At 39.0% G+C, this 18,301-nt stretch overlaps 1 protein-coding gene across 1 annotated transcript in view; it reads right to left on the reverse strand.

Annotated features, from left to right (window-relative positions):
- Window positions 1–5,284: 5,284 nt before the first annotated feature.
- LOC141148284 (up-regulator of cell proliferation-like) overlaps window positions 5,285–18,301 on the reverse strand; it is a 45,416-nt gene continuing 32,399 nt past the window's right edge. The window contains exon 3 of the mRNA XM_073635573.1: window positions 5,285–11,702. Coding sequence (XP_073491674.1) covers window positions 6,943–11,702 — 4,760 coding nt within the window. The 3' untranslated portion in view covers window positions 5,285–6,942. The remainder of the gene's footprint in view (window positions 11,703–18,301) is intronic.

The raw sequence follows: 18,301 nt of genomic DNA on the forward strand, positions 1-18,301 counted from the left end.
GAGCAATTGTGTGAATTTGTGAAGCAGGTGATCCCCACGGCAGACATCACTTATTTAAAGATTTTCATTGGTGGCCTGAGGAGCACATATCTGAGGGAGCGCAAGAAAGTCCTGGATTCACAGAGATCCGGAGCAGCAGATGACATCTATGTCCCCAGGATGTTGTACTACGACAGGCTGCATTTTCTGGCAGGCCAGACTGAACCCAGGCCATCCCTCTCCAGTCTTCCTTCCACGCTTCCTTCCCCCCTGGCTGAGGCTTCTGACGCCCAACCTGGGCCTTCCAGGCCACATGTGGAGGAGCCCAGATTGAGCCAGGTATAGCATTCCTCTAAATATTTCTGCTTGTCCAATCAATGATGTTAACTAGATGTTAGTTGGGAGTACTAATTTAGGATTGTGATTGATGATGCAAAAACTAAAACCATGTCCCTTTTTCATACACAGGGAAGTCTCAGCCAGGAGGTGGCCGGGCCGAGCCGGCTGGCTGATCTGCAGGTCCCTCCACCCCCCCTGAAAACAGAAAGTGGCAGTAGGACGAGTGCCCTAGAGGAGGCGGTTATCAGATTCTTTTGGAGGGCTACAGAGGTCCTGGGAGAACCCCACACCAGGCAGGAGAACATTGCTGCCTTCATAGCCTATAAAATGCAGAGGATGGAGGAGGGCCAAAAAGCCTTGTGTCAGGCCCTCATATCAGAGGCTCTGGAGAAAGGTATGAGGGGCCAAATTACACCTCACACACAGCTTTGGGATGGTCTTCCTCCTCCTCCTGCAGGTCCTCCTCCTCCTCCTCCCTCTCCTCCAGGTCCTCCCAGTCCTCCTCCAGGTCCTCCCAGTCCTCCTCCAGGTCCTCCCGGTCCTCCTCCTCCTCCAGGTCCTACTCCTCCTCCTGCCACATCTCCAACTGCACAGCCACAGCCCGGAAGTAAGTGTGAAAGGAAGACCAGACAGTGATTGCCCTGGGTTCAGTCTGGTCGGCCAAAAGATGCAGCCTCTTGTGGTACCACAGCCTGGGGACACAGATGTCATCTGCTGCTATCCGGATCTCTGTGAATTCTGAACCAGACTGCCCTCCCTTACATATGGACTCCTCAGGCCACCAATTTTGATGTTGAAGAATTGATGTCTGCCGTGGGGGTCCCAGGCTTCGCTAATTTCTCCTGTTGATCCAGTGTTGCCTTCCTCTTTGTTTGGTTCAGATCCCTTAATAAAGGATTTTTGTTTTGAATTATACTCTTCTATGTGTTTTACTTCAAAAATGACAGTTGGTTTGTGAGGATTCAGGTACATTTCTAATATACAATGTGAAATGAACAAGGGACACCAACACCAAACAATCTCCTGGAGATTAAATAATAAAATATAATAATGGTGTTGGGGTAACTTGACACACAAAACACACCCAAAAATATTCTGGAGTAAAAAGAAAAATAACATTGAGCAAAGATCAGCCTTGGAAAAAATCCAAACATTAAAAAAAAAAAGGCTTAAAAACAAAAAAAAAAAAAACCTAAAAAATATAAAACTGTCAGATGTGACAACTAATAACAATATATTGAGGGAATCCCACTAAAAAAACACAAATAAAAGTTTGTGAGAAGTGTGTGTGAATATGAGCATCAAAACGACTTAATTCTTGTCACATTATAAAGAAGAAGAGAGTGCGCTGTATTAAACCATTTTTTACATTGCAGCGTGACGAAAGTGCTGTATCCATTGCGAACGCTAAGTTTACCAGAACGAGCTGTCCCGTGTCGGAATTTCTTCTGAGCATGCGTGGCACTTTGTGCGTCGGAACAGGCCACACACGGTCGGAATTGACGCGATCGGATTTTGTTGTCGGAAAATTTTATCTCCTGCTGTCCAACTTTGTGTGTCGGAAAATCCGATGTAAAATGTCCGATGGCGCCCACACACGGTCGGAATTTCCGACAACACGCTCCGATCGGACATTATCCATCGGAAAATCCGACCGTGTGTACGGGGCATAAGGGGACCCCCAGGCAATATATTTAAAGGCATTTTTCATTTTTATTGTTGCACTTAATCATCATTAAAATCACTGCTCCTGAAAAAAATGATAATTGAAAAATTGCATTGATACATTGATACATGTCCCCAGGGCAGTACCCAGACCCCCATTCCCCTTGTATGGCCAATTGCTTGCATATAAGCCTTCAGATGGGCACTTTTGGTTTTTCCTTTTTGGCTTTCATAGATTTCAATGGAGTTTGCTGTTCGGGTTACATTTCCCCTGTTCGTGAGTTCTGCTGCGAACTAAACAGGGGGGTGTTTGGCCCATCTATAATAAGGAGTGAATTGTCTTTAACATTACAGAACACATTCAGTTGATTGTTGCCATCTACTAATGGCTAAACCATGATCTGGATAAATGAGAACCGTCACATATGGAGCGCTAACCCCATAGGAGCCACTGATTTTAACTGGTTCTTTCCCCAACAGTACAGAGTCAGCCAGTCCATACACTCCTGTATTAAACAGTCTAGGAAATGTCTTTTTAAATTAGGTATTATTAGCAGAGGACAATTCTCGCTCAGTGGCAGCAGCACAAGTAACAAGCAGAACAGTCTATAGGTTTATGACTAGGGACCATGAAGTATGTTTGAACACAAGCAAAGCTAGACTTGAACAGTCTATAGGTTCACAGCTGGAAACCATGAAGTTGGTTTGAGCACAAGCAAAGGTAGTCTGGAACAGCCTATATGTTCTCAGCTAGGGACCCTGAAGTAGATTAAAGTAAAGATAGTCTAGAACAGTCTATAGATTCACGACTGGAGTTCATGAAATAGGTTTGAGCACAAGCAAAGGAGGTTCTACTCTCAGAACCCTGAAACAGGATCAGTACATAGGTACAGCCTCTTGCAGAGCAATCCAGCAAAAGAGGCTCCAGGGGCAAGAAGCCCCCGCCATTCAGCTTACAGATCCATTCCCCAAACAGAAGGGTAAAGACAATCTCCTCAAGTCTCCAGACTATTTAATGGCATTCCAGCCACCATCTGGGCTCCCCTCCCCAGGGATTGGCCAGGACAAGGGAAGGGGAGGCGCCGACTTGAGTTAGATGATTATTAAAATGATCACTTTAATAGGATTACATTAAACACTTACAAGATGATAGAAGATGCATGCTCGTCAAAGTAAAATGCAGTCCTGGCATTCCACATGGCTCTGCGGGTCCCACCGCTGTTCTGGATAGCTGGAAAGGATTGGGTAGCTGGCTGGAATGGGTCGCAGTGTTTCTCCAGGAACCAGGAAGCTTCACACTGACCAGCATGGGCCGTGGAACAGGAAGTGATCTCACCGGCGTCTGATTGACCAATCAGACGCCGGTGACATCACCAGGTCCTTTGTCTAATCCACTTAAATCATATGCCTTGGCAAGGTTTTATATCTGGTTGCACTTTACCATTTCCTGGCTATGACTGTCTTCCCTACTGTTATGTCAGTGGAAATGGTTTTCTCCTGAGAGGGTTTTTAATGACTGGTGGCGACAGTGAGGTTATATTTGTTTATTCTTTTAACGACTGTATACCCATTATTTTCTGCTTATATTTTCTTTACAGGGCTTTTTTTCAGCTGGAACTTGGTGGAACTCAGTTCCACCATCTTTGGCTCAGGTCTTCTGCTCCCTGCTCATCACTATCACTTGTAAACACATGTTCGGCTTCTGTGTTTACAAGTGACAGCTCATCTCCCAACGATCTGTTACCCCGAGCGGCTCCCACTGAGTGCAGGATGGGGACAAGGGAGATGCAGGTGCCCAGGGTGCAGTGCAGATTCCTACACCCCTACTGGATGATCTCCCTGCAAGTGAGAGAGCCAGAGCGACCTACAGTGTGTGAGAGGTACTAGAGCTGGCTGGGTGCTTCAGCTTAATACAGCAACAAAAGTATGACACATGGAAGATGGTGGCGCTTTTAATGAGGGGAACATATGGGGAGTTGGAGGGGGGTTGCATGTAGAGGTCAGAGCTGAGGGAGGGATTTAAGTGAGATTTGGAGGACGGCTGAACTCCCAACTCTGCATTTGGTACCTAAAGGGGCACTAAATACCAGGAGTGCATTAAGATCCTCCCACTGTTAGTAAAATTTGACCACACCCACTATTTGGTGCTGTTTGGAGGGTGTGTGGGGGTTTGGGAAGTCGTGGTCTGAGTTCTTGCACCTAGTTTCTGAGAAAAAAGCCCTGGTTCTTCTCAAACATACGCCTTCATAAGACTGTAAAAATGACATGTTCTTGTACAATAATGTTTATTTAATGAAAATGAATTGAAACTGAAATTCAAATGGGAAAAAGTCTAACAAACTGCTTTAAAAACAAGGAGAGAAAACGAGTACCAACATGTTTTATTGATTTTGTCCTTTGGTTTGTGCAGCTTCATTTATTTACTGGGATTACAATTTATAATATATACCAACAGTGAAATTGGAGCATATGTCTGTTAAAAATGGATTGCACTTACTAAATATAATCAATGTGTATATAGAAAAAACATTTATTTTCATTTTGGATGGAGTCAGGTTTTTTTATTGCTGTCTGTGTCCCTGTGTCGGAGTTTCAGCCTCTCTATTTGTCCTGGAGAACGTTGCTACAGCGACAGAAAGTCATGTGAAATCTGACTTTTTACAGTTGACACCAGTAGAGAAATAGAAAGAAAATCTTTTAATGGGGACCCTGATTGCGGTGACAACTGATTTCCCCTCACTTGGTGGAAATGTTCTTTTGCTTCCTGTTGTACCTCTGGGGCAGGAAATGAAGAGAAACTCTCCAAGAGGACACAGACAATGACAAATATACTGACAGGGGTTTTAACCCTTCCCTGCTCTATCCAAAACTAAAATCTGATCCCTGTATATATATATATATATATATATATATATATATATATATATATATATATGTATGTATGTATATATGTATATATATATATATATATATATATATATATATATATATATATATATATATGTGTGTGTATGTATATATATATATATATATATATATATATATATATATATATATATATATATGTATATATATATGTATGTATATATATATATATATATATATACATATATATATATATATATATATATATATATATATATATATATATATATATATATATATATATATATATATATATATGTATATATGTATATATATATGAGGTATATATGAGGTATTCACACAATGTATATATATACATATATATATACATATATACATATACCTCAGGTAAATTATATGACTGAAACTGAAAGAGTCCATGTTAATAGATTAATTTATTTACAGAGATCCTAGATAACAAGCCAACATGTTTCAGGAGCTATAAATTTATTCTTCGTCAGGGTTCAAAATGCTGTTCACAATTATGGATGAGCTGAGCGTACCTGAGTAAAGTTTGAGGCAGGTTCGGCAAACTTTACTGAAGTGCAAACCCCGCTGAATTCAATAAGAGCTGAATGTTAAAAACCAGTAATGGTTATTTTCTAGGCTAATAGATGATGAATTGTTAAATATATAGCATGGGGGCTGCCCTGGGAAACACATACCAAACAAAAAAAAATTACCATTTTTACAAAATACCTATTGAAAAAAATGGAATAACAGAGAGAAAATGTTGTTTAAATTGTTGGCAAATGAGAAAGCACCCAACTGCTTTACTTCTGTTTGTAAAAAAAAGCAGCTGGGGATTCCCTTCCTCTAAATGAGGAACTTAACCTAGATGAGGGTCTAGTATTGATGTTAATTGGAGGATATCTTGTTGATGATATTGATGAGGACAAAGAACTCTTCCACACAACCCTGGCTCAATTTAAGATAAGGAGGCCCTTAGATACTGCCCCACCCCCTGTGAAAAAGAGAGGTACATACAACCCCTGCTCATTTACAAAAAAAGTGCTAACAACAAATACATCCACAGACTTTTGGGCATGTCCTTTAATAAAAAAAAAAGTCCGAAGATGTAAACCCATTGCCAATCATGACATCCAGTGATGCAGATCTAGATAATTTATGATGAAAGATGCTCATCAACCTGGCTCACTCTCGCTGAATGACCTCTCCCAGACCCCCACATTAAATGTGAACAAAGGGGCGGGGTCTCCTGGGTGACATACGGCTATATTTGGTGAGTGATGTCAGCACTATTCCTGCCCCCTTGTTTATATGGCTGGGGATTCCCATCCAGTAAATGTATGTCACTGGTTGCTAAGGACATGGGGCCCACTGCTTCCTTAAAAACCATTGACAGGAAGGAAGCTATCATATGTGTTAGGGAAAGAATTACCGCTACTATATATATGACTTTCAGCTCCAATGGAAAAACCAGTCGGACTTTCAGACTATTGCCTAAATGCCCAAAGTGGAATCTGAACTTTTTCTTGGATCGACGCTTGAGCTCATCCTCATTCATGATGAAATGGTGTATTCATGCAGATTAGGAAATTCTGGAGTTAAACTGAATGTCCAGTCAAACATATTATTTTCATTTTGGATGTGGTGGGGAATCATTAGAACTCTTTTGGGTGTTTACTGCTATCTGGAGCTTCCTTAGAGAAATTCTCAGACAGGAAGTGAGGAAAAATCTTCAATTTCAATTCATTAATTTCTATCTGTGTTTTTTCCTCATTTTCAATTTGGTGAGCTCATTGTCATCGGGACAGTAGTTAAGAAGAAATCTTTGCAATAGAAAGTGAAAACCTGACAGGGATGTAATCCCTACTCAAACTATACAAAATAAAACAAGACTAGCAAAAGGCATGCTTTAAAAAGCTCAATATTATTACAAATGTAATTTACTTCACAGTTTCAGAGTCCACATTTCTATTAACAGCATTTTTAGCACCAAAGAAGTGTGTATTTTATAGCCCCCAACATGTGTTGGATTGTTATCTTCGATTTTTATGATAATTAATATTTTCAGACTCTAAAACCTTTGATGTGATGCTTCTCTTCTCCTACACCACCACAAACTGTTGTAGAGGAGCTTGAAATGTTAAATTCTTTCTTCAAGCTGTGAAGAGCTTGCTCTTTGGTTATTTGTCTCCAGACTTCTGGAAGCTCAGCTGGTTCTGCATTATACAGTTCTGCAAAGTTTTTATTAAACTGCACAAAGACATACTTCCAGTAATCTGAGCTCTCAATACTGGCATCTGGCTGAATATTCCAATTTGGATATATTTCACTATATTCTTTGCATGGATGCCATTCCCATTCTGTGTCTACACTTCTAAATGTACAGTTAGCTACAACATGAGTGGAACAGATGCTAACAATGAGGCTCTTATCCTCATCCCACCTGTAGTTTCCCAGCCCTTGGGATCTGTGCATAGATGCTGCATGATTTACATGGTCTTCACCTCCAAGCTCACAGGGGACCTTGCAGAAGGGACACTGCATTCTACAACCAACCACCTTCCTGAACAATTCATCCTGAGGTTTCACGGTCACTGTGTCAAGTATAGAACTCAGAGCCTTAGATTTAAGTTCTGATTTGATTTGTCGTTGTGTCTCCTTGAGGTAGTGTTCAATTTCTGATGAGAACTTCTCAACATTTCCTGTGTGTTGAAAAGTGATGACTTTCATCTCTTCCTGTGAAATCACTAAGTCTTTTTTTAAGAGTTTACAGAAACTCTCCAGAAAACTTGGCACTGTTTGACTTTTCAGGCATCTTTCATTTTTAAGGACTGTTTTTATTTTCTTGTTAATAGATGACAGAATATGTCCCTGCAAGGTCTCTAAAGCTGGTGAGTTGCAGTATTTGTTCATAATGCGAGTTAGGATCCATTTGTTTACAAAATGTTCATAAGAATTGATGTATTCATCATATTTTTGGAATGACATTTCTTCTAGCAGTTCCTCCAAAACAGTACACTGGAAAAAACTTCTGCTGCTAAATGTGACATTTTCTGGATCACCTAAAATCTCATCCACTATTTTTTGTCCAAGATGTTTGAAAAGATAATCCATTATTGCTGGTTTCAAGCACAGCTCACAAAACTGATTAGCTCTGCTTGGTTCTATCTCCTGAAACATACTGAGAAATGTGGACAAGTACTGAACTTTTAGTTTTTCAAGACATAGTTTAGGGTCGTTCTCTTGGATAAACTTGTCATTTAGCTTTTGGAAGGCTTGAGATGCTGTTCCAAAAATGAAAAGTTTGAGATCCAGCTCAAACTCTGAAGTAAAGTGAAGCTTTTTTACATCTTTACTGTTTAGCTTTGTATTGATCTTGCGTAGTAGCTCTTTAGAGTACATTTCATTGTAATCCTTAGAGGAAGAAATCTTCTCTTTTACATACTTGTTACTCATTTCAATGATGGACTCTGCTAGAATGCCAATCTTGGCATAAAGCTCTTGCTGAACAAATATTGATTTTTGTGGTAATGAGGTACATGCACAATCAACATACCGTATATCCATTGTAAGACTTTCCTTTGCATTTTGACTTAAACTTTTAACTTTGATTAATGCTTCATTTATATGAGGTCCTTTACTGCTCATGTCATTTTTGAGAAGGAGAAGAATAGAATGATCCACATTACATCTCTTAAGTCCTTCAAACTGCAAATCTGATAACAACTTCTTCCACACCAAATTAAAATCCTGTTGCCTTTCTTGTTCACTTACTTCACGATTATTCAGTCTATATCTTCGCAGAAGATTTGTTATTCTTTCTTCAATCAATGTCTGGGATGTTTTTTTAAAGTCCTGGATCTTAATTTTCGCTTTCTGGATACATACAGCCTCATGGCACTTGCTAAGAGCATTTATTTCAAGTCTTTTTCTCAGGCTCTGTATACTTATTTTGAAGTCTTCTTTGTGTCTTTCGATGAGATTAGTATTTTCAGTGTTTTCAAAATATTTTTCTAGTGATGCAATCATTTTGTTTTCTTCCTCCAGAAGAATTCTCTGCAGCTCTTCTGTGTTACTTTCACATTTATCTTCAGACTGATTTTTTATGTTATTTTCTTCACTGATCATCCAGTTGTGAATTGTTTTACAGAAATCCCATTCCCACAAGGAATACTGTACACATAATTTATTGTAGGCTTTGGCCACCATGCTATTCCTAAAACTGAAGATGAATTTCTCATGTTTGACCGATCTCCATAAACTTTCTATCCAAGTAATAAAATCAGAGATGTTCAAAGGATTGTTATTAGGTTTCTGAGCTTCCATAAATTTCAACAAATACATTTTAAGCTCATGTACATTTGAGCTGTAGCCAAGATTCACTGGAGCCATTGGTGGGTCTCCCTGCCACAGGCCAGGAATGTACCAGTTGTCTTTATTTAGATCATACTTCATCATATCATTGAAATTTGATATCCCATATTTTTTCTCCATTTTAGCAGCTACCTTTGTCATTTCATTTAGATTTTCTAGTAATAACTTTCTGTGTCTCATGTTCTGATCATTAGCAGATACATCACTGACATTCTGGTGTACGAACTGGCAGTTTGGTTTCATTCCTATTTCTTTCATTCTAAGAAAAGCATGGACCACGATCTGTAAAACATCCTTCATTTCTGCTGTGTTTTCCATGGCCATATTGACTATGGTGATATCACTCAACCCCACCACAAATGTGGCCAGTTCATTGTCATGTTCATAGCTGCCCTCCAAAGAGGTCAACTCTGGAGCTTTCAGCCCTTCCGTATCGATCACCAGGATGAACTGACAGCCCAGCTTTTCCTGAAAGTCCTCTTTCACATTAAGAAGAGTCATGAAGGCTCCTCGTGTGCATCTTCCACTTGCCACTGGGAACTGCAAACCAAACATTGTGTTGAGGAGGGTAGATTTTCCTGTACTTTGCACTCCCAGTACAGTTATCACTCTCAGTCTGCATTGCCCCCCTGTTCTCTTGTTAAGCTCAGTAAGGACATCCGTTATCCATTGCAGGGGAATGTTGGCGGCATCTCCATCAATCAGCTCTAATGGAAACCCATCCAACAGAAGATCAGCAGCTATTCTTGGAAGGTCAACAAATTTTTTCTTGTTTTGGTCAATTACTGTATGTTTTGCTATAGAGCATTCAGCTTCATAAAACTGGCCCATTTCACGTAGAAAGTGTTCCACTCCTAAACAGCTGTCAGAGATTTTCTGATCTAAGTCCCTGAGTTCTTTTTTGTTTTGGGCCAGATTGTTACATTTCTCCTTGTAGTTTTCTTGCAGCTTAGACAAATTGTCTCTAGCTATTGCATCAAGGTTAAATTTCATCCACTTTAGAAAATATTGTCTCCCTTTATGAGACAAATTAGTTAAAGCTTGGGTAAAAAGCCTTATACCCTTGGGAAATTTATGTTCAGATTGTTTTGCATGAAGGTCATTGCGCAGTTCTAAGAGATGAGACTGATGCGTTTCTGCATCTTTCTCTCCTTGGTTTTTCATTCTACAAAGTTCTTTATCTATTTCAGACAACTGTTTCCAAAGATGTCCTTGTAATTTCATAGTTGTCATTTTATACTCTGCCACGTCTTTTATTTCTCTAGTGATTTTATCTGCATAGTTTCTTCCTTTCTGGCATTCATCAGTGCTTTCATCTGTCACAAAAGGATGCCCACTGAAATATCTTGGTAAATCTTTCAGTGAAATAGATTTGGAGGTGCTCTCTAGAATTTGTTTAATTTTTTCTTGGATTTTGTTAGTTAACATAACATCATTTTCTGTCCTCTTCTTCAGGATAACATTAGCTTTATCAATTCTTAACACTGGAAGAAGGTCCCCTAGAAGTTTTTGTGTCTCTTTCTCAATATGTTTTCCTGAATTTGGAGTAAAAACAATGTAAAACTTGGTGTCACTCTGACTGCATTTGGATAACAGCTGGAATTCTCTCTCATCGATTGTTTCAATAAATATAAACATAGCTGATGAAACTTCTGCTAGAAATGTGAACTGGTCCCAATTGGACTCTAGGTCTCCACGCAGGTTGGTAACTGCACACGGTTCTGGAAAAACATCAGATTTACCAGAGGGAAAATACCAGGACATTTCCACAAGTCCCTCAGATATTTTTCTCTCAATGTTGCCACCATCCACATTGTCATGGATAAAGAAGTTGTGATGCTGCTGGACTGGATTAAGAACTTGATTCAGGAGTTTTGATTTTGACAACTTGGTTTTCCCCAATCTTACAAAGGAAATGACTGGCATGGAAATATTCACCACATTTTCTTCTCTGAACCCTTTACTGTCAGCTAAACACTGAGGTCTCCACTTCTTCACAATGTCTCTCACTGACCACAGCATGAAGATGAATGGTGATCCATTACCAGCTGGGGGGAGCAGTAGAGGGACAGAAAACTGACACATGGCCATTTTGTTTACAATTTCTTGTTGTAGAAAATTATCTGAACAATGCAGGAGAATACAGAGGATATCCAAGGGGTGGATGGAACTTGCATTTTGTGTATCTTCATACTTATCAATGTCAAAGAGATCATCTTCATCTTTATCCAGGCCAGACAAATCTGTTTCGAACAGAGTGTTCCTTGCTGTACTGTCCAGAGCCATGATCTTCCTCAGAGTACACCAGGGTACATCTTCTATTTTCTGGGGCTTATTGTTCTTTGGGATCTGTGGCCCAATATCTAGAATGGCCTTTAATGTCAGCTTTGAAACTAAACAGCTTTTCATCTTCAGCTGGACAACAAGGTTTTCAAAGGCCTCTCCTTTTTCTGTAATGAGAAAAAAATGAACATTAATTCAACACTGAAATAGAGCTAAACTTAGAAAGTGAAAATTTGCTATCCAATAGGGACATCTAGAAATGGTGACTGTGCAAGCAGTACCCTGAAAATTCTACCTTTTAAATGGAATTCTTCTTAAAAAAAATAGCTGTACAGCTGTTTCCTTTGCTCAGGCACACCGGTTCTGTAGACTAATTGCTGTATAACTGCAGTATAATATCATCTAAGGCACTGCTGCCTCTGACTGCTTGAGATTGTTGTATATGTTGTAATATGTTCACCGATTTATATGGGACATTGTTGTGTGTATGTACACATGCAGTCAATGTTGACCAGGCCAGAATGACAATGACAGAATGGTTGATTTGTCCAACTGAATTTTAACAGCTGAAGACTCTTTGATGTGTTAATCTTATGCAAGTCTATTTGAACATCTCAAAGGGTATTCAGGTGGTATCTGTTAATCTAATCTAATTACATATATCTAAAGGGGACTTGTTGATGTTGATATGCGGGAGTGCAAATTGGGGTGGTTCACGGCTGTTCATGGCTGGGGCTTGTTGTCTGTTTGATAGACTAAAGCTTATCAAAGTCCTAAATTGAAACGGCCAATCAAATCGCTCAGCCATTCAATGCCTGGTGAATATAACACGGCATTCAGTCTATAGGTTTTAGGAGAGGCTTGTCTGTGTATGGCTGGGAACACACAGGCCTAGGAATATGGGTCTCTGAATTATATCTACTCTGTCGGATTTTTTGTTATCTGTGGACTTTGGACTTTGTTCTGTGTTGGAAGTCAATAAAGTGCATCTCTCTGGAAGAATTGGGTTGCTGCGGAAGAGTACTTACATCATCATCATTATAATACCTAAATATTAATTATCATACCCACTCTACATCATATCACCCAGTATATAATACTATACCCGATCACTACATTGGTGCCGTTCAAGCGACCAGAAGAGCATTTTCGGACTTAGTAACAGAAGTCGGTGGTGACAACAATCCTGTGAGGTGACAGAAGACCGTGAGGACCCAGGAAGGAAGTTCTAGGAAACCTAACAATTGGTATTTTTTAAATAGCAATTTTTTTTTTTGTCATTATATTCTTTACAATGGCTTTGGCTGTGTCTGGTGGTGGCAATAGCACTAAGGGAGAGGCTTGTCTGTGTATGCACACAGACCTATGAACATGGGGTTCTGAATTATATCTACTCTGTCGGATTTTTCTGTCATCTGTGGACTTTGGACTTTGTTCTGTGTTGGAAGTCAATAAAGTGCATCTCTCTGGAAGAATTGGGTTGCTGCGGAAGAGTACTTACTAATTAATTATCATACCCACTCTACATCATATCCACCAATATATATTAATATACCTGATCACTACACTGACAACAATCCTGTGAGGTGGACAGAAGTCTGATGAAGAACCAAGAGCTGTGCTGTGACTCTAATGTCTGGTTGTGACATAAAAGAGTCTGGTCTACAAATTTAAACAAGTTGGGAACCCCAGGATTATTCTCTGGAGATTGGAAACAACAAAAAAAGGACTGTGTCGTGTACCAGAAGACCTGAAGTGGAAGCTGAAGGAGTAACAAATGCGGTGAGTAAAATATTTCCTTTTTTTTAATTATTAGTAATATAGTCAAAATGCTTACTCAGTGTGAAGCTAGTGTCAGTTCTGATAAAGTTAACAGATGGGTATTAAAATGTATTAAGCGCCATGGCGGTCCTTATGAAATTCCAGAAAAATGTAAGCAGACGTGGACGATGATGAAGGAATTTTTAGAGAAAAATGTTTTTGATAGCAAAATTTCAGAAAGTAAAAGAAAAGGTTGTATTATACAGGGCTTATTATCTTGCTGTTTAACAATAGAAAGTTCTTTAAAAGGTAAGGTTGAGGAAATTACCCAGTTACAGAAGGCAGTTGATAATAGCAACAATGTTTGTGAGAGGTTACAAAACCAATCAGACACTGAGACAGTAAATTTAAAGTTGCATGCGGTTACCATTGGTGAAGCCTTAATTGAGAAATCTAAACGTTGTGATGAATTATTAGAGGAAAATGAGAGATTAAAATTAAGAATTATGGTATTAGAGAAGAGATCTCAGGAATGCAGATATGCATCAAATCTTGGATTCAGCAATCTGCAGCAAAATACAGACACAGACTCTCTATCAAATGAAACAGAACCTCATATTAAATCTGATAATTCATTACCAGCTGCCCCCACTGTGACTACCACAGTTTATAACAATAATTATAATACAGGTGAAGTTCAGCTTGTAATGAAGCCTTTGAAACCAAAATTATTAGACGCAATTCTTAAAGAAATAGGAATGGTTCCATACCATGATTTAAACAGATTTTTAAAATGGTTTTGTGACGTGCAGCAAGTCAGAGATATGTACAATCTCAACCCATCTGACTTAGAAAGAGTTTTGCAACATTCTTTAGGAAGTGGTCTTTGGATGAGAATTAAACAAATCTGTATTCAGCCTCTGAGGACAAGGGACATATTACTGGAATTATTATGTGTTTTGTATGGCGTACGTTCTGATGTTACTATTCATGGGAAGATCTAACAAATGCAAAATGAATCTCCCTATGAATTGTCACACAGGATAGCAACTATTATGGAATTATTGGTCGGTAATAATCTTGCATTTGAGCGTGGTGGCTTGATACATATGAGTATGTTTCTAGATGCGTTGCATGAAGATATCAAACAAAATATTTTATTAGTTACCCCAAATCCTCATGATTTAAAAGACATATTGTTGAGAGCAGACCATTTATGGAGAAAGTCAAATGAGCAGGCTGTCAAAATTGATTTAGCCACATTGTTTAGGACAAATACTGAACATAAAGATCAGAAGATAATATCCTATGATAACACCCAGAGAGGACACTCTGGCTCAAACATAGGTGAAATTAATATGAAAAACAGAGCTGACCAAAATAATAATAAGAAAAGGTCCAAGACTTGGATACCGTTTTCTCAGTTAAAACAGAAATATGACCACCTGAAGATTGAGTATGACAAGATGAGAGGGGAACGTGATAAATTATTAGAGCAGTTGAAGGGGGTTCAGGGTGTCATGAATGCAGAAGATGTACATTCTCCAGATCTGTTTTTGAATGCAGATGACACTTCTCTAGCAGTGGGGGGTGAATTAGCTCCAAACTGTAAACGTGTAAATAGTGTTTTGTTTTAACTTCAAACAACGTTTAAGGACCTTGCTAATTAGTTTTGTTGGAGAGTTTTGTCTTTCAGGGACGTCTGAAGATGCTTGCATGTGAATAGCAGAAGCACAGTCTGAAATTGCTGGCTAGTGGGGGAGAATTATGGGAGAAATGCTGAATAGACAATATATCATTATACATGGAATTATAAAGTATTCATGGACTCTCTCGAAATTCATCAAGCAATGGACCTTTTTTTCTTTTTTCTTCAACGCCCTAATTTTTAATTTTTCTCCCTTTTCCTGATATATTTTGCTTTTCATTTTTTTTATTTTCTTTATGTTTTATTTCTTGAACTTTATCTTAAAACCAAAGAGAAGCATTTTAACCTAAAATAATTTTCATAACATCTGTACATATTACATAATGCATATTGATCAATATATTTGACATCTAAGGTGAGATGCTGCACAATGGCTTGGCATAGCATAAATTTTAGTATGTTGGGTGGTTTTCCTAAATTTATAAGAGGGGTGAGTGAAATTCATCACTCTAGTCATGATTTGAAACTTTGTTGATGCAGTTGTTTATAATATGCTAAAGGCTATGACATATATGGATGAAAAAGACCTTTCTACCTTTCATGGTGAAGATACTGACAAGAATTTCCACTGCCGCTTTGTCTGGATGGAAGATCTGATAAACACTGATGTCAAGCTGATTCTATCTGAACCATCGTGTGGGGATATATGTATATGTGGGTATACCATTCAAGTGTAATTATGGACTGAATGATCCAAGTAACTGCTCTATTGAAGGCAATGAGGGGTCGGCCTACAGCAAATTACAAAAGCAAATTGTGGCTGGCAATCAACAAATTCTGATACTTGACAGGTACACATCCCAGTCATCATTGTTCAAATAGGAAATGGATAGAAGCAGATGTGAATTGTAAAATGCTTGCAAGATGGACTCATGAATGTCAAGTGCAAGGAAATAGTTTGAAGCACAGTTTTTACTGCCATATCCAAACCTTTTGACCTTGAAAGTGAGTGCTGGTAGATTGATAGTTCTTCTTACTATAAAGATGAAAGTAGAGTGTTTGCTTAAAAGCATCTTTAAAAATGGAAAGCTTGAGCCTGGAGATGAAAAAAATCCTGGACTTATGTGGATTGGAGTTCCCAGAGCATACCAAGTTTACTTTCAGTGAGATGGTGAGAGATGTGAGGAAGTCAGACCAAAGGATGGACTGTGACATCAGCTCGTCTTTGCGCAATATTCAAGATCTTGATGTGATATAATAAAGCCTAACAGCTATATGGGCCACTGACATTTACCAAATCCTTTTCTAGTCATGGTCTAAAAGTTATATTATCTAATAACTGTTTCATGGGGATATTTTAGAGGCTGGCGAAGAGAGATGTAACCAGTTTCAACTTCATATTTTATATGAGCCATTGTAAAGCATCCAGTACCTTAAATCATAATGATATTTTTTGTTGTTTGATTTATGGGTCAGTTCTAGTAGTTAGAACCAACCCAAGTGGGGGTATATGTTGTATATGTTGTAATATGTTCACCGATTTATATGGGACATTGTTGTGTGTATGTACACATGCAGTCAATGTTGACCAGGCCAGAATGACAATGACAGAATGGTTGATTTGTCCAACTGAATTTTAACAGCTGAAGACTCTTTGATGTGTTAATCTTATGCAAGTCTATTTGAACATCTCAAAGGGTATTCAGGTGGTATCTGTTAATATAATTACACATATCTAAAGGGGACTTGTTGATGTTGATATGCGGGAGTGCAAATTGGGGTGGTTCACGGCTGTTCACGGCTGGGGGTTGTTGTCTGTTTGATAGACTAAAGCTTATCAAAGTCCTAAATTGAAACGGCCAATCAAATTGCTCAGCCATTCAATGCCTGGTGAATATAACACGGCCTTCAGTCTATAGGTTTTAGGAGAGGCTTGTCTGTGTATGGCTGGGAACACACAGGCCTAGGAATATGGGTCTCTGAATTATATCTACTCTGTCGGATTTTTTGTCATCTGTGGACTTTGGACTTTGTTCTGTGTTGGAAGTCAATAAAGTGCATCTCTCTGGAAGAATTGGGTTGCTGCGGAAGAGTACTTACATCATCATCATTATAATACCTAAATATTAATTATCATACCCACTCTACATCATATCACCCAGTATATAATACTATACCCGATCACTACAGAGATTTGGTGATGTGACTACTGTGCTGCTCACTGTTCTCATTGCAGGAGAGGAAGCTGTATGTGGGGCCTGCAGTGCAAGGATTTTGGGTTGCTGAGCCGTTTGTGCCCTGTCACCACGCAATTGTTTATACCCATTTATGATCACTGCTAGTACTCACCAAACCAGGTGTTTGTATATCCTTTTTTCCTGGCGTTTTTTAAATAAACCTTTTATACTGGATTCATGCACTATGTGGAGATTTTTTCTTTTCTCCATGTTATCTGATATCCTGTGTGGTGGAGTGTGCATGCTCCAGCTGTCTGCTCATCGTGAATGTGAGCCCATCCATCCGCTGGGGATCTGAGCATCACCATCCATGGTTGCTCCAGATGAGGCCATTGGAACGCATCTTCACACCACCATTGCCTTCTATCAAGCACCCTCAGGATTGATTGATCCAAATGCCTGATTGACATACCGCCGTATGGTGAGTGTGTCCACCCTTTATGGTAAGCGTATTCATCTCTTCTGCCATTACAATCTGTGTGTGGACCCTGATTACATGAAGACCACTGTTTCGTTTACCTATCGGTTGAAAGGTATCATCCGCATATATCCCTCTTTTTCCTATGAACAATATTGCTTTCCATTTATTGATGAACTTTTACTTCATTATGGACACCTTTTTCTAGCTATTAGAGATTGTTTTTTCACTTTACTTGTTTTGGTATATAGTTACAACCATCAGTAACTTTACATTAATTTTAGGGTGATATGCTGTCACCCTGTTTTCTATATCACTTAGCGCTGCATTTATATCTATTTGTAGTGCAAGGATCTGCCTGCTTCTGCTTTATTCATTCTGTGGGTCTGTGCTTCTTCCACCTCTCCTACTGCTTCTTAATTACAACATCAGGGGGGGAATTCTAACAAAAGGAAGCAAAGCCCTGCCTCAATCAAGATGGCCACCTACACACAGAGACACCGTGCAGAACATGGCATGGTAAGTAATGAGGAAAAGTTTAGCAACAGTGAGCTAATGACTAGTGCTTTGTGTGCTTCTTGTCTTTATTGGTGAAAGATTAAAAATAATGCACATTTATAAATCACAGTGCTGTCCTTTACAAATATGTTTAGCACTATAATTGCTTCTAAACTCTGCAGCATGCAAAGTGGAAGCTATGTG

This window comes from Aquarana catesbeiana, linkage group LG06 (genome assembly GCF_042186555.1).
Source record: "Aquarana catesbeiana isolate 2022-GZ linkage group LG06, ASM4218655v1, whole genome shotgun sequence".
In the NCBI taxonomy this organism is placed as follows: Eukaryota; Metazoa; Chordata; class Amphibia; order Anura; family Ranidae; genus Aquarana; species Aquarana catesbeiana.